The sequence below is a fragment of the Lipotes vexillifer genome, unplaced genomic scaffold (genome assembly GCF_000442215.2).
Source record: "Lipotes vexillifer unplaced genomic scaffold, Lipotes_vexillifer_v1.1 scaffold390, whole genome shotgun sequence".
Lineage (NCBI taxonomy): Eukaryota > Metazoa > Chordata > Mammalia > Artiodactyla > Lipotidae > Lipotes > Lipotes vexillifer.
Window position 1 is genome coordinate 2,945,759 of NW_006784503.1, and position 27,056 is coordinate 2,972,814.

At 39.8% G+C, this 27,056-nt stretch overlaps 1 protein-coding gene across 3 annotated transcripts in view; it reads left to right on the forward strand.

The window, feature by feature from the left end:
• NOL10 (nucleolar protein 10) overlaps positions 1 to 27,056 on the forward strand; it is a 90,840-nt gene that overhangs the window by 48,561 nt on the left and 15,223 nt on the right. For all 3 annotated transcript variants that reach the window (XM_007456920.1, XM_007456921.1, XM_007456922.1), the window contains 6 exons: positions 10,798 to 10,924; positions 15,059 to 15,138; positions 15,340 to 15,438; positions 16,486 to 16,575; positions 25,104 to 25,277; positions 25,541 to 25,788. In XM_007456920.1, the coding sequence (XP_007456982.1) occupies positions 10,798 to 10,924; positions 15,059 to 15,138; positions 15,340 to 15,438; positions 16,486 to 16,575; positions 25,104 to 25,277; positions 25,541 to 25,788 (818 nt within the window). The remainder of the gene's footprint in view (positions 1 to 10,797; positions 10,925 to 15,058; positions 15,139 to 15,339; positions 15,439 to 16,485; positions 16,576 to 25,103; positions 25,278 to 25,540; positions 25,789 to 27,056) is intronic.

Below are 27,056 nucleotides of genomic sequence, written 5' to 3' on the forward strand. Positions count from 1 at the left end.
TAAATACAATATACGCACTACTCCTCCCACAACCCTGCACACACATACATCATATATCTTAATAGGGCCATTAATATTGTCATGTGTATGAATCCTATTTACCATCACAGTGGGAAATATGTATGTATTTAAAATCTGAAATAGACATTCTACCTGGGTTGTAGAAAATTACTTACAGTGCTTTATGGTTGGTTGCATTTTATTCAATTATGAGTCAAAATTGGGTTCTTTTACGCTCTTGTTTTGCCAGTATAATGCGCTACTTTGGCTTTCTTTGGGAATATATGGAAATCTCCTTTTGCTTGAATTTAAAATACATTCTTCAGGATTTCCTAGTTCCATGTGTGGCACCCTGTAGATAAACATTAACTGCTAAATGGTGGCAAAATATTTTTTGACCCTTCTAGAGTAGCACTGTTGAAGTGTATAACCTTCATTTAAAAACATTTTACTCTTCCTTTGTTTCTGCCAAGTTTCCATCCCTAGATATTTTTAAATATTAGGATGCCCTTAGTTTTTACATAGACTTAAGAATTGGAAAGCGTAAGAATATGCCGAAAAATTATTAATAAATTTCTTTGCCTGTGAGGAAGTAGGATAGAACCAGGAAACTGCTGATGTGGTAGCCAGGATAACACACTGAAACCATCTGTGTAACTCTTGGCAGGAATAAAATGACAAAACAAGATCTTGGAGAGTGCACGTTACCAGGTGTGTGATCAAAAAGATAAATACATTCTCAAATGATAAAATTGGCCTAGTGCCTTTAGCACCCATGGGGCTGTTGTGTGTACGCTTATGTGCAGACATAGCTGTCAAGGTTGAGCATTTTTAGTGTAGTTAGGAAACTGGGACAGGAAAAGGCTGGAAGTCTTAGAGGACTTAAGCACTGCTTGGAGTCATTGGAACTGTAAACTCTGGATGTGAACTTGGGGAAACTGCATGGGATTTCAGGTGTAACATGATGATAAACATCCAATGGTGATTTGCAGCAGAGGTGCAGAGTCAGGCTCTTCAGGAAAGAATAAAGGGGAGACCTTAAAAGAACGATGTTTGTCCTCTTTAACTAACAGTGGACTTTGAAAAAGACAGGGACCATATTAAGATATTTTTTTTCTTTTTTCTTGAGAATTGAAGGAAGATGGGAGCTGAGGACTTTTTCATGCTATTTAATGCACTGTTTGTAATTTTCAGGAAAAGCAGACAAATGTAAAGCTTTTCATTCTAACTCAAATTAGAATTACTTAGGTTAAGTATAATACAGCTTTGAATACTTACAAGAGAACTTTAAGAGATTTGGTTTATGAAGGAATTTCATGGTTTTGAACAAGATTTTTGCTCTCTTAAATTGCAGTGGTTTGAGAGTAATTCTCTTTCCCCTTTTCCTCAATTTAGCAGGACTATTTGGTGTAAGCTTGCATGTTCTGAATGTTGCCAAGCTCACAGTCAGTAGATCTCCAGTGGATGTATGTGTTTAGTTTTCAGTACATTGTTACTTCAGTTTCCCAGAAGCTTTCTTGACATTACAATACCTCAAATTCAAAAGTTTAAAAAAGGAAAGGAGTGGTATGAATATCTGTTTTCAGGTACATTTGTCTTTTCACAGTTTGACAATGATGTGTCTAGGTGTGGATCTCTTTGAATTTGTCCTGCTTGGAGTTGAGCTTCTTGGATGTGCAGTTTAATAGTTTTTACCAAATTTGAGAAGTTTTTGGCCATTATTTCTTCAGGTACTCTTTCTGCCCCTTTGTTTCTTTTCTTCTGGGACTCCCATTATGTGTACGTTGGTCTGTTTGATGTTCCACAGGTATCTGAGGCTCTGTTCAGTTTTCTTTCTATTTCTCAAACTGGATAATCTCAACTTACCTGTCTTCAGATTGGCTGATTCTTCCTTCTGCTGATTTATATCTGTTGAGCCCCTCTAGTGAATTTTTTATTTCAATCATTTTCTATAATTTCCCTCTCCTTATTGATATTCTCTGTTTCATGAGACATGTGTTCTCATACATTTCATTAGTTCTTAGGCACGGGTTTGTTTGTTTAGTTCTTTGTGCATATCTGTAATAGCTGATTTAAAGTCTTTGTCTGGTAAGTCTAAAGTATGAGCTTCCTCAAAAGATAGGTTCTGTTGACTGCTTTTTATCCCCTGTATATGGGCCGTGCTTTCTCTGCACGTCTTGTAATTTTTTGTTGAAAACTAGATGTTTTAGATAATATAATTTGGGAGTTATGGAACTCAGATGACCCCCACCCTGAATTCACTGTTGTTGCCGTTTTGTTTGTTTAGAGACTCTGCTGGATTAAGTCTGTAAAATCTGATAGCTTTGTTCTGTGTGGCCACCAAAGTCTCTGCTTAGTTGACTTAATTCAGCTAATGACAGAGCTTTCCTGGAACCAGTAAGTCTCCCATCCTTTTTAAAGGGATCCCTGTAAACATAAGTCAGATCATGTCACACCTCTGCTCAGAACCCTCCAGTGACTTCCGTCTCACTCAAGGAAAAGGTAAAGTCCTGCAGTGGCCTGCAAGACCCTACCTGATCTAGCCCTTTCCTGTCTCCCTCTGTTCACACCATACTGGGTTGGTTTCTTTGCTGATCCCCAAACGTGCCAAGCAATTCTGATCTCAGGACCTTTGCATATGCCAGATATTCTTATGGTTTATTCTCTCCTCTCCTTTAGGTCTGTATTCAGTTGTCACTTCAACATGGGCTTCCCTCTCCACCCCTGCTCCCCCTCCCCTGTGTTCTCCATCACCTTTCACTGCTTTATTTTCCCCATAGCTCTTATCACTGTCTGTCATACTCTATACTCTTTCCTTTGTTTGTTTATTGTTTCCCTTTCCACAATGAAAGCTCTTTAAAGGTAGAGATTCTTGATTGTTTTGTTCACTGCTGTATCTACCGTGAAGAGAAAAATGCTTGGTAATAACTATTTGTTGAATAAATGAATGGTGATCTTTGGCAATCTATTCTTATTTAAGAGTGAGACACTAGGGACTTCCCTGGTGGCGCAGTGGTTAAGAATCTGCCTGCCAATGCAGGGGACTCGGGTTTGATCCCGAGTCTGGGAAGATCCCTCATGCCGCAGAGCAGCTAAGCCTGTGCGCCACAACTACTGAGCCTGCGCTCTAGAGCCTGTGAGCCACAACTACTGAAGCCCACGTGCCCTAGAGCCCGTGCGCAGCAACTACTGAGGCCTGCGTGTGCTCTTGGGTGCCCGCATGCCGCAACTCCTGAGCCCGCGTGCCACAGCTACTGAAGCCCGTGCACCTAGAGCCCGTGCTCCACAACAAGAGAAGCCACTGCAATGAGAAGCCCACGCACCGCAATGAAGAGTAGCCTCTGCTCGCCGCAACTAGAGAAAGCCCGTGCGCAGCAATAAAGACCCCATGCAGCCAAAAAAAAAAAAGAATGAAATACTAACTGCTGGCTGGAAGCTCTTTGTATGCCATGGTTTTGTCTTCTGGTAATTTTCATGCTAACTCTTCAGCTAATGACCAAAGGCATACCTTGGAGAAATCACAGGTTTGGCTCCAGACCACTACAATAAAGCAAATGTTGCAATAAAGTTAGCCACATATTCTTTGGTTTCCCAGTGCATATAAAAGTTATGTTTACACTATACTGAAGTCTGTTAAGTGTGCAATCGCATTATGTCTAAAAAACTATGTACATATCTTAATTTAAAAATACTTTATTGCTAAAAAATGCTAGCTGTCATCCATCTGGCAACACAGGGTTGCCACACACCTTCAATTTGTAAGGAACACAATATCTGCAAAGTGCAATAAAATGAGGTCTGTGCCTATATTGGAGGATTCCCAGATATCAACATCTGGAAGTCTGTCTTTGGGGATCTTTTGTTTTCTATAGATAATCCCCCAGTTCCTCACCAGGACTGTTAGGGGTTTAGGCTGGCAGGAATGGAAGCACAGCAACATGTGTTTGGCTTCTGGCATTCTGGGAGCTGCGGAAGGAGCTGAGGGTCACACAGTGCTATGGAGGCTGCCAGTTAGTTTGCTAATTTCAGCCTCCGCAGCTCAAGTCACCTGTGCCAGGTATCCACTCACGTGGAGCAGCTTTCCTTCACTTTCTCCAAAAAATCATCCTCTGGTTTCCTAAGGGGTTGGTGGGACTTAGATATTCATCAACTCCATCATCTCCCCTCTGTTTGGGCCTATCTTCCCAGATGCATGGAGCCTGGAAGTGCTGGGTTTCAAGGACTCTAAGAAAAGAATCTAGTCTCCTCTTTGATACTTACCTCTGTAAGCACCCAACATTTTTTTTTTTTTTTTTTTTTTTTGGCTGCGTTGGGTCTTCGTTGCTGTGCCCGGGCTTTCTCTAGTTGCGGCGAGCGGGGGCTACTCTTCATTGTGGTGCGTGGGCTTCTCATTGCGGTGGCTTCTTTTGTTGTGGAGCGTGAGCTTCAGTAGTTGTGGCACATGGGCTCAGTAGCTGTGGCTCGCAGGCTCTAGCGTGCAGGCTCAGTAGTTGTGGCGCATGGGCTTAGTTGCTCTGCGGCATGTGGGATCTTCCCGGACCAGGGCTCGAACCCGTGTCCCCTGCATTAGCAGGCGGATTCTTAACCACTGCACCACCACGGAAGCCCGTACTCAACATTTATACTGTGTTAAATCCTTTAACCACTATATTTTCTTCTTTTGTTCTTTTTGTCCTTGAAGGTAATACCTTTTATACTGGTTTACTATCATTTTAAGTAGGCTTGGGAGGGAAAGGAGATAAAAATATATAGTTAGTGCGCCATTGAATTGTTTGCTTGGGGTGTCCTGTCTCCCCTAACCCTTGAGTATAGGTGCTCCGTCGCATGCTTATTTGTACTCATAGGGCATTGCATAGATTAACTGTTGGTTTGTCGGCTGATACGGACAGAATGGCATAGGTGATCTTTTTCTTTATCACCTGGCCTTATTTTATTATCATTTTATTTCAGTGCCTAAACTGCTTTTCAAAAAGTGAATTGAAAAAAAACTGAAATCATGACAGATAATAATTTTTCTCCTTTTTAAAATAAATATTTTATTTATTTATTTATTTTTTGGCGGTATGCGGGCCTCTCACTGTTGTGGCCTCTCCCGTTGTGGAGCACAGGCTCCGGACGCGCAGGCTCAACAGCCATGGCTCACGGGCCTAGCCGCTCCGCCGCATGTGGGATCTTCCCGGACCGGGGCATGAACCTGCATCCCCTGCATCGGCAGGGAGACTCTCAACCACTGCGCCACCAGGGAAGCCCCTAAAATAAATATTTTAAAATGTTGAAATTAAATTGCTCTTTTGCTGATCTTATTTTTAGGAATGAGAGAACAAAGCACTACAAGTAGAGTACCTTTAACTGACTCATAATTACTCACACAAATACATGTAAACTTGGATACGCAATTAGGCAGCTCATTATGTTGCAAATGCAGTTACATGCTTAAATTCTTGGCCACTCCCTTGGCTCACCCAGCTGTCTCTCCTCTCTTAGGCTTATTTATGACCGGTTATTAATAAGCCCCAGCTGTCAGAATTTAAAAATACATGCTGGTACTAGTGGTGCTGTTCAACTAATAATACAGGGAAAGTTTGAAAAGGAAGTTTGCCTTTGAGTTTATGTATTGCAGAGTTGGTCATCTTAGTTGGCAAAATCCCATTCTCCTTCTGGAGATACAGGCTATACATTTAGAAAAATTATGATTAATCGTAATAGTGGTTAATGATAGTTACATTATAGTATACCCCCATCATCTCTGATCTGCAATTCTGAAATCCAAAAAGCCCTGAGTTGTTTTTTTTTTTTATAACTGGTCAGTGGCAAAACCTGAATCGCTTCATTAGGACTCAAATCTGACATGTAATGATGAGGCTCTTTCTAGTCTCTTTATCCAGATCACCGGTATGAAGATGTGTAGATTTTGCCACAGAGAACTGTTAATGTGTTTGATTATGGATCACTGACCCAGACCCTACTGAAGATTTTACATAAAAGCAGTATACATACTGTTACCTTTTGAAAATGCAGACGATTCTAAGGTTTCAAATGCTTTTTGGCCCCAGTAGTTTCTTCTTCTTTTTTTAATATTTATTTGGCTGTGTTGGGTCTTAGTTGCGGCACCGCGGGATCTTCATTGCGGCGTGCGGTCGTTGCGGCACACGGGCTTCTCTCTAGTTGTGGAGCGCCGGGTTCCAGCGCGTGTGGGCTCAGTAGTTGCGGTGCTTAGGCTTAGTTGCCCCATGGCATGCGGGATCTTAGTTCCCCGATCAGGGATCAAACCCGCATCCCCTGCACTGGAAGGTGGATTCTTAACCACTGGACAACCAGGGAAGTCCCTGGCCCCGGTAATTTCTGATAAAGAGTTATGGCCTTATAGTGAGAGTAACAGATTTCAGATTAGATGTGGGTTAAAATTCTAATGGGGAAACTTTAACCGATACATGTTAGAACACTTGGATATATTACATACAGTTAAAGTTTCCCATTTTTGTTCAAAGTTATTGTGAAAAAAGAAAAAAGAAGTTATTTATTGTGTGTTGATATGGTACTACCAAATGGAGTAATTCAGAATTTTCTTAGTTACTAACGTTTTTAAAATTGTTTTTAAATCATTAGTTTAAAAGTGAAGGGACATCCCTGGTGGTGCGGTGGTTGAGAATCTGCCTGCCAGTGCAGGGGACATGGGTTCGATCCCTGGTCCGGGAAGATCCCATGTGCCACGGGGCAACTAAGCCCGTGTGACGCAACTACTGAGCCTGCGCTGTAGTGCCCACGAGCCACGACTACTGAGCCCATGTGCCACAACTACTGAAGCCCGTGCACCTAGAGCCCGTGCTCCGCAACAAGAGGGAAGCCACCACAATGAGAAGCCCGCGCACCGCAACGAAGAGCAGCCCCCGCGCGTCACAAATAGAGAAAGCCTGTGAACAGCAACGAAGACCCAACGCAGCCAAAAAATAAATATGTTTTTAAAAGTCAAAGTAATAATTTCATATTTAATTGCTGTGCTATATTATCAGTGATTTTCATATAAATAGGAAATACTAAGTAGCATTATAAGTAAATGGGAAAAATTATGGCATCTATATTGAATTAGTACAGTTTGGTTCTTTGTCTCTAATGATATTAATAATACTTTGTTGTTATTTTAATCACCCTTGATCTGTTAAAACCATCCATCCAGTAATCCTCAATCCTTATTTCTGCCTTAACCCAGCTTTAGGATGTGGCACAGTGGTTTTTCAAAAGAATGGGGGAAGAGGTACCCTCTTCTGTCAGCTCCCTAAGAATCTTAATATTCATTGTCTGTCTTCCTCACTCTTAGTCATTTTTGTCCATTACCAGAATATATGAGAATTTTGAGGTTTTAAATTAAGCATATGTAATTAACATCTTAAAGGTAGATTGTAATCATACAGGCAGATGAGCTTGGGCACATGGCATGTATTTTCATGTACCTTAAAATTGGTTCTTTTGCCCAAACGGATTAGAGCAAGTAGATACTCGGCTGCATTTCAGTCAAGGCCTTCCCAAAGCACACTGATGAAGATTCTTTCCTATTTTGGAGGACCAAGTATTTCTGTTTAAATTGATATGATTGTCATTAAAGTTTCTGAGGGACCCACAGTATCCCTTTATAGCAGTTTGATGAGTCCGTTTCCAATTCTCTACTTGTACTGACCTGTGACTTTAGGAAATTCTTATAAATAAAAAGTGGAAAGTCATTAACAGATAACTGAAGTTTAAAATAGAACAGTCTTCACCAAGTTTCTGAAACAGAACTCTTCTGCTGCATAAAAATGTAGATAATCAAGCAATAATCAGTTTTGACTGCAGTATAGAATATAGCAATACAATGACACTACAGAGACCTGGAAGCTTGTGACGCAGCAGTAATAGCACAGCAGTTGTTAAAAAGGATGTTTTCTTCAAGTTGTAAAGCCTGAAATTTAAGAATAAATTAATATATTTTTACACATTAGTTGAAGGATTAACATATTTTATGAATAAAGGCAGCGAGGAATTTTTACACATGAATTAATATTGTGATCATTATAGGTACATCAGAGCTGTGCACGTGGTTAAACCCTCCTTATTAGTTAAGCCAACCACTGTTTTTGCAACTTAGTGGTAGACCTTTGAGGAAAGCTCTAATGTGGATAAAACCTTCAGTGAATACCAGTTAAATCAGTAATTTTAACTTTGTTATGGTTAGTCTGATTTTTTTCTCTGAGTAGGAAGTAGGGAAACATGATTAATAATCAACCCATTAGACTTAGTTTTGTTTTTGATGGAAATATTTCCTCCTGTAAAATTTAATGGCCGTGAATTTGATTGCAGAGATTATTTTCCATAACCAGAGCTGTCCCTGGAGAGGCAATTTGAAACAGTTTCATTAGAATCCAGGTAACTATCAAAAAGAGTGTTGTGGAACATTATAAAAAAGGGCCGTGTGAAAGTAAGTTCAGATCTTGTCTGATATTTTAATATTCCTACCCCTCACCCCCCAAGAAAAGTCAGTAAACACAGTGTAATCTTTTCATTGTCTTTGAAGCCCATGTTTATGACTGATTTAAGGTTTAAAGGTGAAACTACTTTATTATGAGGTCCCTTGGTACCAGTGCCCCCTTGCATAGGAGGCAAAATAAATCTGACTTTCACTAAATAGTGTTCTTATATCCAGTAATTTTATGGTGAGGTATTTGAATGTTTTTATCTGAGTAAGGACAACTAGACAATTTAAAAAATACTTTTGCCAAACTAGACCCTTTAAGTCTTCATGCCTTGTGCAGTGGAATTCATGAATGCATTCATACATGTTTTATGTGTGACTAGATTTATTTATGAAACACTTATTGAACACCTACTACTTGGCAGGCAATGTTCTAGGTACTGGAAATTAAGCACTTAAAACAGATGAAGTTTAAACCCTCCCATGAGAACAATTTCTTGAGGATCTTATATTCTAAAAAAGTGCTAAGAGTGAGTGTACTTTATTCCTCTCTGAAAGAGGAGACGATTGCTGTCCTACGTCATACACCAGTACATTGTCGAGCTTTGCTTTTGCGTATTTGTGACTGATGGGAAGCAGATACCCTGTAGTTGCAAGTGCCTAAGCTCTCACTCTGAGAAGGTGCCCCCCGTGGTTTTCCTAGCTTGCTCACGTGTTCATTCTAAAGGGAAGTCCTTTCAAATATACTTACTGAGTGTCCCAACCCGGCCCGTTTCATCTAGTCCTCGCCCATCTTCCACGTGGATTCAGCACAATCTCAGTTCATTGCTTTAAACGGCTGAGTGTGTGCTCATGTGCACGTGTGTGTGCATGCACAAACCATCTGCTGCAGTTAGGTTGCTAACTCCTTGGGGAATAAGAGGATAGTCGGAGACCTTGGTTTAGCACCGTGCTTTATGTCTAGTAGCAATTAATATCTATATTTGTCAACTTCAACCTACTGTCCTAAAATTGCTTAAAATCACAGCAGTTTCTTTAAAGTGGTCTACATTGAATTTTTTAAAAAATACCTTTCATTTCTTGAAGGTTTGTCTTTTACGGTTAGTCAAACCACTTAGCGTATCAAGACCTTTACCTCTGTTTTAAAAATTGTACAGATTATGCAAGTAAGAAAATTCTCCATGGGACTTTTTAATGCTCATTAAGAGTTGTTTTTCATGTTCATGAGCCCCATAGCCTTTGGCAGGAGTGGTGGGATCACCCTCTCTAATCAGGCAAAATAATATAATTAATTAGTATGGCTGTATCTTACATTTACTTTTTTTTTTTTTTTTTTTTTAATGGTTGAAGAGGGTTTTGGGGGCTGTCTTCCTTTGTTATAACTCTCTTCCTCCTACCTTCCCTTTTCCAAAAAGTTTAAGCTAGATTTAATAATTTCCATTATGAGTTTTTTTTTTCCCCCCTTTGTATGACTGATTACTGTCAAAATACACAGGCAAGAAGTCATTGGAAGTTCCATTTTGTAAGAGCCCAGAGTTCTCTCTTCTGAAAGCCTCCACCACGAGAGAGGGTTTCAGTAGCTTGGCTCTCCCGCTGAGTGTTATTTCCTTTGGGATAAGTGTTGACCTCAATGCGTGAGGCGTCTGCTGGGAAAGATTTGTACCAAGGGCAAAAGAGTAAGAAGCAGTCATGGTATTTTATGGAAGTGATTGGGTTACAAATTGAAGTATTCATATTTTATTACTTGGTTATAAATTCTGTTCAATCCTTCGTTCCTCAGCCTTTTATTGGGACTGATTGTGGATCCTGGCAGCCCATTTTAGGTTACATCTAAAGAATTCTGTATACATAATTTTAATTTTTAATCAGTTAAATGAAGTGGACCATACAAGATAGAATGTAATTATCAAGTAATTAGTTGAAAACGCTTAAAAAGGGTAATTCTCATTTTGGACTTTTGTCATGAGTGGCAAACAAAAGGTCTAGTATGCCAAGTATGCTTTTGTAGATTCTAGTACTGTTTTGAATGAAAGAGATAATAGAATTATAGATGGATGTTACTATTACTACCTGAATTATTATTTATATTTTCATAGTTCTCATGTAAGAATATTCATTAATATTATTGTGTCCCAGACTGAGATTTTTCCCTTATAGGCCTAAGTTCTCCCTACTCTGTTTTTTTCTCTTCCATTATAGACTTGATTATGCATATTGCAGTTGTTTCTCAGTACTTCTGATAGAATCAAGGATTTTAAAATTATATAAATATAACATGAAATCTGGTTGTAAAATAACTCTTAGTTGACATGATTAGAATGTACATTTGCTAACCTTCTAATCAACGCCGGCAGGTTTTGGGTCCTGCTCCCAGGTGGTGTTCCTTCTTAGACAACTTGACAGAAGAATTGGAAGAGAATCCAGAAAGCACAGTTTATGATGATTACAAATTTGTCACCAAGAAAGACCTTGAAAATTTAGGTAAAAAAAATTGTGATGAAATGTTTATAAGATTATTTCTACTTGTTTTTGTTTTGAGTTTTGAACATTAGAAGTGATGGAGTCACATTTATCTGATTTTCCAAATCTCTTTCTGACAAATCAGACGTTAAACTTAGTATATATAATCTCTGCCTAGAAAAAGATTCAGATAAATTCAACCTACTGAGATGAGGCTTTTTTTTTTTTTAAAGGAATTTTGCCTTTTTTATTTTTGAATTTTATTTATTTATTTATTTATTTATGGCTGTGTTGGCTCTTTGTTTCTGTGCGAGGGCTTTCTCTAGTTGCGGCAAGCGGGGGCCACTCTTCATCGCGGTGTGCCGACCTCTCACTATCACGGCCTCTCTTGTTGAGGAGCACAGGCTCCAGACGCGCAGGCTCAGTAATTGTGGCTCATGGGGCTAGTTGCTCCGCGGCATGTGGGATCTTCCCAGACGAGGGCTCGAACCCATGTCCCCTGCATTGGCAGGCAGATTCTCAACCACTGCGCCACCAGGGAAGCCCGATGAGGCTTTTTTGTATCTTAAATGAGGAATAATTTTTTTAACCTGCCACCTATGTATAGGAAAAGTATCAGTCAAGGGAACAGTGACTTTCAAGTGCTATTTGAATATAATAAGATTTTGAGAAATCTCAGAGACTGCACAGAAATGATTTTTGTCCCCCTGTAGGTTTGCTTATTAAAAGACTTAATCCAAAACTTTGAACCCATAGATTGAATCCTCAAATATGTAGAACCTTGGGCTTCCCTGGTGGCGCAGTGTTTGAGAGTCCGCCTGCCGATGCAGGGGACACGGGTTCGTGCCCCGGTCTGGGAAGATCCCACATGCCGCGGAGCGGCTGGGCCCGTGAGCCATGGCCGCTGAGCCTGCGTGTCTGGAGTCTGTGCTCCGCAACAGGAGAGGCCACAACAGTGAGAGGCCCGCGTACCGCAAAAAAAAAAAAAAATATGTAGAACCTTAACAGTTACTCAGGTTTAAAGAATACAAACCAAGAAATGCTTCTTAATAATGGCCAACATTTAAAATAGGGCTTACGTGTGCCAGGCGGTATTCTGAATGTTTTATATACAACTCATTTAATCCTCACAGCTATGGAGTGGATACTATTATGATTTCATTTTATAGGTAAAGAAACTGAGGCACAGAAAGATTTTTTTTTTCCCCAGAAAGATTAAAGCAACTTGCCAGAGGCTTCAGTGGTTGGTAAATGTGAGGGTTAGAGTTTAAACTTAGAGTCCATACTCTTAACCTCAGCCATACTGACCCCTCTGAAGAACATATTTATCTTAGTTGACTAGTACTGGTTTGTAGGATAACAAGACTAGGTTTTGCTAATCTTGTTCTATTGTTGGGAAAAGGCTACATAGCAAATTACTGAGAATGGGAAAACTTAGAGGATCCATTCTCCACAAGCCTAGGCAGCTTAGTTGTCTTTAGAACAAATAGAGGTACTATAGCAGTTAAATGCTAAAAGAAAATAGAATCATATAACAAATAGATTAGAAGAGAGAGTCTTAAATTCTATTTTTAAACTATATCTTTTAGCACAGTTAATCCAGGCAGAATTATTTTCTACCAGCTATCACCAAAATAATTCTTTAAATTTTAATGTGTTTAAAAAGAAAAGAGTTGTATTTAGCCTTTTAAAAATATGACTTATGGATGAAATAGGGTGAACTAAGTCTTCCTACTGAAGTGCCTCCTTAAATATCTCCAGCGTAATTTTTACAGTATGCTTGTGTCATACTCACCTACCTTCTTAAATTGGAGACTAAAAAGTCATTGCTATTTTGTGGATTTTTAAAAACTACTGTGTTTAGTATATTTTGGGTGTTTTTTCAGTCTCTTCACTGTGTTTATTTTGGGTGAGGAAGGCAGTGATAAAGGTTTAGATACGTTTTGTTAAAATGCATTCATACAGCCTATTTTTAAAACTATGGAAATAGATATAATATTCAACAAAATAAGTTATACTAGAAATCATCTTCATGTAAATTAGTAATATCTTTTAATATTAAATGAGCCACTGGTTATAATTTTTCAACAGATTTTATGATCATATATAAAACCTTTTTAAATAATTTATGTTAAAGTAAAAATAAGGCCATGTAACTAACTTCCCTTATTTCTTAAGATTATAGCATTGAATACTTGCAAGTTCTGACATTTCCCAATTATGGCCTTTAGCAGGTCCTATATATACTGTGTTTCATGGGCCACTGTGTATGCAGTGCTGGATGGGTAGCATTGTGGCTGATATCATGGGCATTAGAGATGGGCTGACATGGGCTCACGTCCCATGACTAATAGCTCTATGCCTTGGCCAGTTTACTTAACCTCACTGTGCCTTGGTTTCCTCATCTATAAAATGGCAATAGTAATGGTACCTACCCATAGGGTTGCTTGGAGAATGAATCAGATAATGCTTGAAAAGTACTCAGCACAGTTTTGAAACATAATACATAAATGTTACCTATCATTTTAAGAGATTTGTGGCAAATAAGTGTGAGAAATGTTAGGTTAAGCCAAGATAAATCAGTTTCTATACTTATGGACTTCTTTGAGCCTTTAATGCCATCATACACTATAAATCTCCAGGAGTGGGAGGAGAATATGAACCAGTTCCCAAACTTAACTTGATCACAGAACCTCTTCTTCCTCAAAGATCTCTTGGGACTAGTGTTCTATGGAGCTGATGATGAGAAAAGCTGCTGCTCCTGCCAGATTCTCCGTGTAGAATTGTTTTAATATGAAAAGCTTTCTCCTGGAATGGGAATGATGCTGGGCCATAAATATAAATTTTATGTACCTAACAGAGGAAGCAAAAAAAATTAGGAACACACATGTGCAGGTACCTAAATGCAGATTGTTATGCATTGGACATTTCATTAAGGTTCAGCCCTCCCTCCCCCCGACCCCCCACCACCTTTTAAGTTTCTCCTGTGCAAATCCAAACCCTGTGGTTTTATTAACCTAATGAATTCTAGGAAAGTATTTTTCTGACCAAGTCTTATTACTTTATGAGATTATCCTAAATTTAATTTTGCCTTTTGATATTGTTCTGTAATGTATACTGTTTTGTACATCTGTGTGATTTTCCTAGTAAGTGATTTTTAGGTCTGGAGGGATGTTTATTTCTAAAATTTGGAAATCAGGGTAATGTTTTTCTTGGAAACATAGTCACTTAGTATTATACCAACTAAAGCTGCCTTTTATGTGAGTATATCATAGGTGGTCTTATTCTGAAGATAAATATTCTCATAACCTTCCTCTGTGTAAATATTTGCAATTAATAAATAATTTTTGTGACAGAGGCAGAGCATCCTTATGTGACCACCAGCACCACTAATTGTAAATGAAATCTAAATCTAGGAAACCCTGTGAGAGATATTGTTTAAAGCTTCCAAACACTGATTGGCATTGAACTTTTAATTCACCCATGATGAAGTATGTCTGTATATAATATATATGTTGGTATAAATTTGCCAGAAGCTGTTCTTTTTGGGGAAAAACATGCCGTATCTACATTATTGTTGTGACAGTGTCCTTTGTTTTTGGAAATTATGGGCCATAACAGTGGTCTCCCCCCAACCCCAGCACTGTTCTTACTTGGCAGTTTGAAAGTTGACAACCTAGTGTTGATCTCAGCATTTTTTGTTTGTTTGGGCTTTTTTTTTGGCCGCACTGCATGGCATGCGGAATCTTAGTTCCCCGATCAGGGATCGAACCTGTGCCCCTGCAGTGGAAGCATGGAGTCTTAACCACCGGACCGCCAGGGAAGTGCCCTCAGTATTATTTTTAAAGTGAAACTAGCTCATGGAATCCAAAATTCTGAGAACCACTTGTATAGGGAACACTTCTCTACGTATCTGTCATAGTTCATAAAGACCTGCCATCATTTTTGTGCTTAGTACTGCATTAGAAACAAGTAAGGATGATATTGCTGAAGCAGAGTAAAATTTTCTTTGCAATTATTGAAGAAGGTCAGTAATTCTGATCCTTAAATTTTTACTCAGAAGCGAACTTATAATCAAATGGTTGTCGTGAAAGATCGTTGAATTTTAATCAAGATTTCATAAAGATCTACCCTCTTTTGATTAACTTTGCCCAGGGCTCACCCATCTCATTGGATCACCTTTTCTCCGGGCATATATGCATGGATTTTTCATGGATATAAGACTCTACCACAAGGTAAGTACAAAACTACGGTTATTTTAGGTGATAACTAAAAGCACTCTGTAGCCATTTCTTCTCTACTTACTTTCATTTTTATAAAACATACTTGAGATTTGTAAGCGATCTGTCTGTTCTTTGGCATGATAGTCATGCTGTATATGAGACATGCTGCTAAATACAATTCTCTTATTTTTAATTTTTTCCCACTTTGAAAAGGTGAAACTGATGGTAAATCCATTTGCTTTTGAAGAATATAGGAAGGATAAGATCCGACAGAAGATAGAAGAAACACGAGCACAGAGAGTCCAGTTAAAGGTAAATATTGTAGAGTCAGCGTCGAATCTACCACAGAAAAGTACTTCATTTGTATTTTATTTATTATTCAAAGAAACCCGCCATCCATTTCTTAGTTTTTCCATCCTTAGTTTACATCTTTTACTAATATTTTTGGTATATTTTATTTGTTGTGAGGGTGGATGCTCTTTACAGTTTTATCCTTATAGACTCTATGGTAATGGTATTGTGGGAAAATAATGCCAGGTGAGCTGAGCGTGTCAGTCCTACCAGGAAAACATGATGCTATTTTCAAATAGGGATTTAGATTTTGGAGTGTTGGTGCTTTGCTAATCCCCATTTCTTTCTGACATTTGGGAGTGTCTTAGGCTAGCTGCTTGGGTCATGGGAAATGGTCATTAGACTATGCCAGGGCCCAGACAGGAATCAGGCCACACTAATTCTATTAACAGAGGGAATTTAATGTAAAGAATTGTTACCCAGGTATTAGAGAACTGAAAAGGCAAAAATACTGAGGTATTGATCAGAGAGGCCGTGGCTTCAGGGAGCAGCTAACACCCCAGGGCTGGGCGGCAGGAGAGAGGCAGGCCTGAGAGCTGGGACTCAGACCTCCGTGGAGGGCTGACAGCTGGCGCTGGGGTTCCCGAGGTAGGATGAAGCTGTTCCGGGAGCGTGGGAGAACCACAAAGTGGACTCCCTGCTCTGCTGGAGCCACCTGTTGTTGCCAGGACAAAGAAGCGTTGATGGGTGACGTCGCGCCAACGGCAAGCAGAGGGGAAGCGCAAACCCCATCTCCTTCTGCCTTCCCGACTGAGGTCAGCCACCAAGTGATACAATCTTTTCTAACTGGACATTGTTCAAAACACATGCACACACTTTCAGTGCAAAAGACTAGTGACAGGTTTTTCCTTTTTCCAGATTATTTGTTAAGTTTTTCAAAGCAGTGCGTGTGTATATTGGCCACAGGTCAGACTAGGACGTGGAGCCCTTCTGTGCCTGCTCTTCGCGTTAACCTTTAAAGCTAAACTGTCGGTATCTCAGTACAGTGTTTTCTTTCACCTCTACTAGAAATTGCCAAAAGTTAACAAAGAGCTGGCACTTAAATTAATTGAGGAAGAGGAGGAAAAGCAAAAATCGACGTGGAAAAAGAAGGTTAAGGTAAGATTTTATAAGGCAGAGAAAATATTGATAAGTTGTTTCTCCATTTTCTTGACAGTAACTTGTATCTTTTTACTTTAAAAATGCATTTTGTTTTCTATTTTCCCTGCTTTTAAGATAGTATGTGCTCAATATGGGAAGTTTGTAAAATAGAAAAGAATATAAAGAAGAAAGTCACCCATATAATTCTATCCAAAGGCATCATTAATATTTTAGTGAATTTCCTTCCTGTCTTATTTCTCTTAAAATTATAAACTATAATAGCAGGATACTATTGTATATATAAAATATTTATCCTGGTTCTATAAAATAACACACATAGCTTCCCATTTTTATTAAAAATTCTTTCGTAAATATTTTTGAGAGCTGCATATTTTTTCTTGTGCATGTATTTTAAGTAATCCTTTTATTGTTAAATATTGAATTTGTTTATTGTTTTTCTCTGTACTAACTAGGTTTGTTTATAACTTCACAAGTAACCAGTTTTCATTTAGACTTGGCATCATTGGGACTGTGCACTCCTATGAATACTGCTCTCTACATTCCGTTCCTAATGTAAAATAGAGAAAGATCGGTTGTAAACTAAATAAGGGTCAGTGCTTCATTTAGCTGATGTTGTCAGGGCAGGAGGAGATTTTTCTAATTTTCCCGGATATGCGAAGGCTTCCTCGTTCCTCCCCAGTGCTGTTTTCTCACCTGCTTAGATCAGGCAGACAGATGACCAAGCTGGGCTGTTCTCTGGAATGAGGTGTAAAGATCTGATCTCTCCTGCAGGCCTGCATGCAGGACCTGCCTGAGTAGATGGATGGCCGAATCTCGTATCTGGGCCAGCTGTGTTGAGCTCTCAGGAGGGGATTGTTTGCTTGTTTATTCTTTCTCGGTTCTCTCTCTAGTTTTTAGCTAGGTAAGTGAACGGGAGATAAGTGGGCTCTTCATGTGTTAATTTTTGTACCACTCTCTTCAGTGACGTCAGGGGACTGCAGCTAAAGGGTCTTGTGTCTGGCCCCCTTGCTAACTAGCTGTGTCATCATGGGTGACCCTCAGCTTCACTGGGTCACAGCTTGTTCTTCTCTAAGATGCAGGAATAGGACCAGCGAGGGGCGTTCCCGGTGCTGTGAACGGGTTCCCTCTCACTGTTCCTTCCGTCATCCTTGGCCGCCTCATCCTTTCTGCATCCTCTCATCCTGGTCTATTAGCTTCTTTTAATATGCTGGTTTTTTCCCTTCTTTTTCCAATTCTTTTACATTTATTTTTTATTGGGGTATAGTTGTTTTACAGCGTTGTGTTAGTTTCTTCTGTACATCGAAGTGGAGCTCCCTGTGCTATACAGCAGGTTCTCATTAGTTATCTATTTTATACATATTAGTGTATATGAATCAATCCCAATCTCCCAGTTCATCCCACCCCCACACACACAAGTAAGTACATAGATGGCTTTTACGTTTCTCCTTTCATTACATGAATAGTATACCAATGTTGAAACAATGACTTAAACTTGTTATTATATGAATTTATACATCTATATGCTATGGCTGTGCACCTTCCTAATTTACATCAGTATATTAAGTATATACGTATATCTTAAAATGTTTAAAATGTAAGTGCTTCCTGCTACCTTGACTTTCTCCTCAGAGTATTCACATTGATTTATTTTCTTCCTTCCTTCCTTCCTTCCTTCCTTCCTTTCTCTTTCTTTCTTTCTTTCTTTAATAAATTTATTTATATTTATTTATATATGTGTTGGATCTTCGTTGCTGCGCACGGGCTTTCTCTAGTTTTGGTGAGCGGGGGCTACTCTTCATTGCAGCCTGTGGGCTTCTCATTGCAGTGGCTTCTCTTTTGGCGGAGCACGGGCTCTAGGCACGCGGGCTTCAGTAGTTGCGGCACACAAGCTCAGTAGTTGTGGCTCACGGGCTCTAGAGCACAGGCTCAGTAGTTGTGGCTCACGGGCTCTAGAGCACAGGCTCAGTAGTTGTGGCGCATGGGCTTAGTTGCCCTGTGGCATGTGGCATCTTCCCGGACCAGGGATCAAACCCGTGTCCCCTGTATTGGCAGGTGGATTCTTAACCACTGCGCCACCAGGGAAGTCCCCACATTGATTGTCTTGTTAGCCCAGCCTGAGGATGGTTAGGGAGGTAACCTTTCAGCTTTATATGTCCTTCTGCAAGCTTAATGGGAGTGATCTTTGGATTTACATGCCCTAAAGTTTCAGTAGGGAGGGAGTGAAGCTAATTTAGGCTGCAGATGTATTCTTTTCTATGTTTTATGCTTATGAGTCCTTATTACATTTAATGTTATAGATAGTAGGGCACTTAAAATTTAATTTTGGGGCTTCCCTGGTGGCACAGTGGTTGAGAGTCCGCCTGCCGATGCAGGGGACACGGGTTCGTGCCCTGGTCCGGGAAGATCCCACATGCCGCAGAGCGGCTGGGCCCGTGAGCCATGGCCGCTGAGCCTGCACGTCCGGAGTCTGTGCTCCGCAACGGGAGAGGCCACAACAGTGAGAGGCCAGCGTACCACAAAACATACATACATACATACATACATACATACATACATAAAAATTTAATTTTGATACTTTGTGCAGCACGGTGTACACAGTTCAGGATCCTTTTTAAAGGCCTTATGATTGTGGAGATGTGGGGGAGGCACCCTTTTCTCACCATCCCCCCTCTGCCTCTCAGACTTTCGTTGAGGTTAGGGACTGCCGGAAGAGATGGAGAACACAGGTGGTCCTTGCTGTGCACGTTAGTGCAGGATGGTAACAACGACCCTGGGAGCTGAAAACATGCAAAGTGATCTATAGAGTCAATGGGAAAATCATGGTTGTCTGTGCCTTTAAAACAGTTTTAGTCAAAACATTTATAGGGTTATCCTATAAAGAATCATCAGACTGTGTGCTATTTCTACTGCAAGTGCAAAGAGGAAGAACCTTGGAAATTCTTATCTTCTTCCATCAAGCAGTTTCCCTTCAGCTGTTGGAAGCTGGAAGCACGGTGTCTGTAGCTGTGTGAACTGTAGAACCCTGCCAGAGACCGGTCTTTGTACAGTGTGCTCATCTGCTCTTAGTGGCTTGCTGACCCAAGTCAGGCTCTATTACCAGAGCTCAGTTTCTTTCCAGAAATACTTAAATATAGTCATCTAAAAATCTGAATCTGTTATTAGACAGTTTGTATGATTTGTTTAACAGTTTTATCTAATTAAAATGACCTGGGGAATTCCCTGGCGGTCCAGTGGTTAGGACTTCGCTCTCACTGCCAGGGCCTGGGTTCGACCCCTGGTCGGGGAACTAAGATCCCACAGGCTGCGTGGTGTGGTTTCCCCCACCCCGCCCCCCCAAAAAAGACGTTAAAAACCATTCGTGAATTAAGGAAAGACTTCTTCATTATAATTGTGAAGAATACTTGAAGGAATTGTTAAATCCATCAGCAGTCCATTAGTCTTGTCTTTGAATTCAGCTCTTTAAACCCTCAGGAGCTTTAATAGCTCTGATAACTTGTGATTTGAAAGTCAGTATGGTGCGGTTATGTTCTGCTTTGGCTCCAGCTGAAATTTCATGGAGACCGACGGTGAAATATGTTCCCAGATATCACTATCACTGATAACGTAATTAAAGTCTAATAAGATGTTTACCTTTCAGTTGCAATGGCAAATGACCCACTGCATAAAGTCGTGAAACATTATCTGGACCTTATCCAAACTTAGAAATTTGGTAGTATTAATTGGTGGTATTTGGTATTAGAAATTTGGTATTAATTAATTTGGTGGTATTAATTCTAATTAAGAATTAATTCATTTATTCTTTCAGCTTTATTCTTTCAATCCAGGAACTTAGGTTCTACAGTACTGGGAAATTTTCTTAAAAAAAATTTTAAGTAGTCTTTCCCTGCTGTGATTCATGGTCATTTGTTCAAATTAAAGAGTGAAAGATTTGAAAAGCTGACGGGAGGCTCTGAGGTGGAGATGGCTCATCAGTCCTGTGTGCTGACCTGGCCAAACTGTTTATTTGGGGAAGCGCCAAGTGGCAGCATCTTTCAGCCTTTCTCTCCGCCGCTCTGAGTCTCCTGATTGGAGGGTGGTGGCCTGGCTACCAACGTCCTGAGGACTGGAGAGCTACCATCAGGAGGGCTTGGGGTGTCGGGGTGGGTGGCACCTCAGCCCCTCGCCTGCACCCCCTTGGTGCCAGGTGCTCCCCTTGCCTCCCCATGCTGTGGCCCCAGCTGGCCACGTCCTCCCCTCCAGAGAAGCCTCCCTCCAGTTGGAGACCACGGGTGCTAGACCTTCCTTTCTTGCTTCTGCAACCTCATCGCTCCTGTTTCCTTTCCTATCCTTCTCATCCTTAAGGATTTGTGTCTTTTTAAAGCCCCTTTTCTATTGTGTTAGTGGGGTTTTAGCAGAGATTAGAAGATGCTCATGTTCAAACCACCGTCTTTACTCAGAAGTCTGCATCACCTTAATTTCATAGATATCATAGCATTGAAAGAATTAATCTGTTTTAAATGTTAAGTATTTCTCATATATGTCACTGTGTTGGGACAAAATATTGATAATAAGCATGCTACTCATATCTACACATAATATACTTTTTTGAGGCAGGGCTGTGGTATGAACAATACTTTAAGATGTTTCCTAAATTCCAGTGGCAAGTGTTTGGCATATGTACATGTATATTTATAGGGCAGATCGCTAGCCAGACGCTCGTGAACTACTATAGAACATCACTAACTACATCTCATCCTCCTTCTTTTTTTTTTTTTAAGACAGCTGTGAAAACAAACAGACTAGGAAACTCTGATGGAAATATTTTTACAGCTGGGTTAGAAGAGTTTGTATTTTATATTTGTTCTTCTAAGGCATACTTGTCTTTGGGCAATGCAACTTATTTGTTTTAAATTAAGGGAGAAAAGAATACTAGCCAACATATCCTTTTTTAACACATTTCTCAGTTATTTGTTAAATGTGATTATTTAATAATACAGTAAGATGAAAAAGAAAAGATTTCCCTTGGGATTTATATATGTATACATGAAACCTGAAAATGTATAACAGGCCAATAGCTACTCATGTGGTCTTTGGCAGTATTATGTATCCTGTGTTTACAGGTAACTCTAAAATTTATCCAGATTATCCCCCACTTCTCTCCTGAGTCCTGGTGCCTTGATTTTAGGCACCTAATGGTGTCTGTCAGAATCCAGATGATGTTCTCCTTGAGCCATAGACTGAGTTAACCAGTCTTAAATGGAACATAATTTCTTTTTTTTGATCTTTAAACAATTGGACTTTATTTTTTATTTATTTTTTTAACATCTTTATTGGAGTATAATTGCTTTACAATGTTGTGTTAGTTTCTGCTTTATAACAAAGTGAATCAGTTATACATATACATATGGAATATAATTTCTTTGTTTAACTTTTCTCATGCACTGGATTTTTTTAAGACAATTTTTACTTTAGAACAGTTTTACGTTCACAGCAAAATCAAGAGGAGGGTACAGAGATTTCCCATATACCCCTGCCCCGACACATGCGTAATCCCCCCTCCCCCCATTAATATCTCCCACCAGAGGGAACATTTGTTAAAATCGATGGACCTACATTGATACATCATAATCACCCGAAGCCCACAGTTTACATTAGGATTTACTCTTGGGGTTGTTCATTCCACGGTTTTGGACAAATGTATAATGACATGTATCCACTATTAGAACATCGGAATGTTTTCACATCCCCTCGAATCCTCTGTGCTCCACCTATTCACCCTTTCCTCCTGAGCCCTGACAACCACTCATCTCTTTACCGTCTCCATTGTTTTACCTTTTCTACAGTGTCATATAGTTGGGATTGTAGCCTTTTCATATTGGCTTCTTTCTGCTTAGTAATATGCATTTAGGGTCCCTCCATGTCTTTTTGTGGCTGAAAACCTTATTTCTTTTCAGCGCTAAATCATACTCAGTTGTTTGAATGTACCACAGTGTACTTACTATTTAGCTACTAGGGGATGTCTTGGTACATAATTTCTTGTCCTTTATTCCATCCTGTGCCTCTTTCTCTGATCATCTCCAGTGATGGATCCTGACTTACCGTATCACCAGCTTTCTAGTGACTTAAGCTAGACCCTTGAGAAAAAATTTTAACCCTCTTTTTCAGTCTTCCTCCTCCCATCTCATCTGTAGCTGTATCTGTCAATTCGAACTTAGAAGTGTATCTCACTATCATCCTTTCCTAAAACACCCTTAGATTCCAGTTGCCCTAATTCAGGCCCTGTCTCTTTTCCCAGTTTCCTCAAGAGGCCTCTTCGTCTTCCTCATGACTCTGGTTTCTCCCTCAGTAGCCCATTGTGTAGCACGCCGCTGCGGAATTGCAAAGCAGGCTTCTTTTTGTCATCTGAGATTCTTTTTTTTTTTTTAATTTATTTATTTTATTTATTTATCATTTTGGGCTGCGTTTGGTCTTTGTTGCTGCGTGCGGGCTTTCTCTAGTTGTGACGAGCGGGGCTGCTCTTTGTTGCGGTGCAGGGGCTTCTCATTGCGATAGCTTCTCTTGTTGTGGAGCACGGGCTCTAGGCACACGGGCTTCAGTAGTTGTGGTGCACGGGCTCAGTAGTTGTGGCTCGTGGGCTCTAGAGCACAGGCTCGGTAGTTGTGGCGCACGGGCTTAGTTGCTCCGCGGCATTTGGGACCTTCCCAGACCAGGGCTCGAACCCGTGTCCCCTGCATTGACAGGCGGATTCTTAACCACTGCGTCACCAGGGAAGCCCTGTCATCTGAGATTCTTGACGCGCTCTTCCCTCTGGATCTTTCCTCCTTATCCTCTTCTTCCCTAATAGTTTCCCCTTACCTGCAGAATAATGTCACGGTATTTAAAATCCTTTACAATCTGGCCTGATCAAGAATTGCTTTTTCAGGGCTTGGGCCCGTGAGCCATGGCCGCTGAGCCTGCGCGTCCGGAGTCTGTGGTCCGCAATAGGAGAGGCCACAACAGTGAGAGGCCCACATACCGCAAAAAAAAAAAAAAAAAAAAAAAAATTGCTTTTTCAAATTTTGCCATTATCCTTATATTATCAGACTGTTCACCACTCCTCAGTGGTCTGGAAATGTTCTTCCCAAATTTCTATCTGTTGAAAACTACCCATCTTTTAAGCTTCCTCCCCGATGCATATCCCCTGTGAACCCTTCTGAAGTGTACCTCGTTGGAATTACTTTTTACCTCTCTGCTCCTAGAGCACTTTTCAACTCTGTTTAGCATCCTTTTTAAGGTGCCTTGTAGCATAGAGGTTTGTTTGTTTTTTGCTCATTAGGTTGCGAATGCCTTGGGATCAGGAACTAGAACTTACCTATCTTTGTTTCTTCCTTGAACCTAAATCTGTCTTGGAAATGATACTTAGGGAAGACTTCGATATATCTCAAATATATGTTCAGTATATCACAGAATTTTAGTAAGGATTTGTCAGATTTTAGGCTCATACAGGTAATAAACAGCCCAAGTTCCTTAATGTCTCATGGTTTACCAATTTTTTGTGTAGCTCAGTTATACAACATTCTGAGCTCAACTACTTACAACCTTATTTACTCCCAATAGTGGAGAAGCAGCCAGTAAAATAAAGTCTGTTAAGTAGAGCCATAGTTTACCACAAACAGGTTCATTTTTTGCAGCCTGTGCTTAGGCTGTTTACTTTACAAACCATGTTAAGTAGGTTAATTTATCTTGTTTCCAAGCCTATTGCAGATAAGGAACAAATAGGAGAGCCCTGAGTGTATAAGATTATCATCTGTTTAAGTGAACAGATAAATTTACAGTACATTCTAGAAAATGTTTCTGTTCAGAGTGGTATATAAATAAAAGGGAATGCAGTGTCAAGTCCTGAGCTATCCCAAATGGGTCTCAATAGTAAAGTTTTATTATGTCAAAATCGTAGAGTCTCACATTGTATCCTTTGAGAACAATTAAATAGCCTTGGAGAAAAAGATCGATGAGGCTGTCTTATGAGGGAAGGAAATACCCCTTAGGTTTCCGAATAACTCAGAGTCAGTAAACTTACACCACCAGCTCCCCACCTTGTTAATTCTTGACTTATGATTGATGCAACTTCCTCTCCCAGTTTTAGAATATGAAGTTGAAAGTCTCACTAATTTTCATTCAGTATAGTAGCTATCCTTAAAAAGCCATGTGTCAAAAACATGTATTTTCTTGAAAAATGTTTTTGCATCAAAAAATGTTAATTGAAGAAAATTCTTTCTAATGTATTAAGCATAAAGTTAGGCCAAAAGACTCAGTCTTAGCTCATTGTGTGCAACGGCCAACTAATACATATTTTCTGTGAAATAGGTGAATAGAATTTGATTGTGGGTAAGAGATAAGCAATTAGAAAGTTTTGGAAACTGATTCTTCTAAAAATTTCACAATAATTGAATAAGTTGTGCTTTATGTAGCTTATTAATTTATTATTGAGTAAAATGTTTTTAAGCCATCTTTCTGGTCAGATTTTATTCCAGTATTAACTTTAAATTTTGACATTCTTTTTCTTATAGAGCCTTCCTAATATTCTCACTGATGATCGATTTAAAGTTATGTTTGAGAACCCTGACTTCCAAGTAGACGAAGAGAGTGAAGAATTTAGGCTTTTGAATCCACTTGTTTCCAAAATTAGTGAAAAAAGGAAGAAGAAACTAAGACTCTTAGAGCAACAGGAACTTCATGAAGAAGTAATGTACTCTTTATCATTTAGAATTTGCTCCTGTTTGTTTAAAATAAAGTTCTCTGTGTAAGTTGAAAGAGTCTTTGAACAAACGTGAGCTGTAATTTGTTTGACCTTCAGCTTAGGAATATATCTTACTTAATTAAAGATGTTTTTTCCGATGCATGCAGTGTCACGTACTCTGATGGGCTAATGCTATTTAAAAGAAAATAGTGGGTCAGTGTTTTTGGTTGGGGGAGAGGAGCTGCTTCTTACTATTTTTATTTTCAGGAAGAGGAGGAAGAACCGGAAGGAAAACCAAGTGATGCAGAAAGTTCTGAGAGTTCGGATGATGAAAAAGACTGGGTTGCAGAGGTCAGGAAACAGCGCCGACTTCTCCAACAGGAGGAAAAAGTGAAGCGGCAGGAACGGCTCAGGGAGGACCGGCAGACAGTCCTCAAGCCCCAGTTTTATGAGATCAAAGCAGGCGAAGAGTTCAGAAGCTTCAGAGATTCTGCCACAAAGCAGAAGCTGATGAAGTGAGTAGCACAGCCTTTAGTGAAGGTTCGTCGGGTTGTCCCAGCCTTGCTTTTCTCCTTGCCCTAAAGGTGGCGTTTGGATCTTTGGAGTTAATGTGAGGGAAGCACCACAAGGCCTGAGGGGAAATACACTGGGCTTTACTGTGATTACTTTTAACAATTTTTTGAGGTATAGTTTACATACAATAAGGTGCAGGGTGTGGCCCCATGAGTATTGGTAAATATAAACGTTGGAGCACTTTTTTACTGCAGAAGCCACACTCTTAAATTACGGCGGTAATTAAGAGGTAACAACTTCTTTAACAGAAAGTTATTTTAAAAGTTAGAATTTCATTTATGTTTACCCGCATCGTAGTTTACCTGGTTATTAAAAAGGTCACTTGGAAAATTTGCCAGGAATTTTAAGCCTTTTGTAGGAAAACTGAGAGATAAGAAAGAGTGGTATTCTAGAATAGTCGAATACACAGAGACAGAAAGTAGAATGGTGGTTGCCAGCGGTTGAGGGGTGGAGAGACATTGCTTAATGAGATACAGAGTTTCAATTTAGAATGATAAGAAAGTTCTAGACATGGACAGTGGTAATGGTTGCACAATAGTGTGAATAACCACTGAACTGTTCACTGAAAAATGGTTAACATGGTGATTTTTATGTTATATATATTTTACCACAATAAAAAAAATCAACCTTAAATGGTATTATTTGAACAGTTTCAGTTGTCAAGTGTCTAAGTAAGGAACTAGCTGGGTATATAAGCCCAAAACGTGTATAAGCTCTAAGTCACCCAAGTCTCTGCTTTGAGAATTTCTAGGCTGAGTACTGATATACAGCAGTTGAATGCGATAGCCAATCAGAGTTGATGACCTTGTAAGAAGAGCCTAAAGGCCTGGGGAGCCAAGGAAAGGGGAGGAGGAGGAGGGCCCGAGCAAGACAGGTGAGGCATTAGGTCAGGGGCGGTACCAGCTCTGCACCCTGTACTTCTCTAGCCCCCACCTTCCCATTTTGAAAAATGTGTTTTATCAGACGGAAGAAGGGGGAAAAGGTGGGGAGGATACTGATAGACAGGCTGACTTGTTTCTGGAATGGAGATATGCCTGTTCATCTTTTTTTCAGCCGTTTCTGGCAAATATCTGGGAAACCAAATGTTGAGCAAACCCTTCAACTTAGATCCAGGAGCACCTAGAAATTCTGTTTCTGACTAACAAAAGAGACATTGGTAGACAAAGAATCTAGTAATAGGCTTAATGTCTTTTGAAGAAATTTTCTTTCC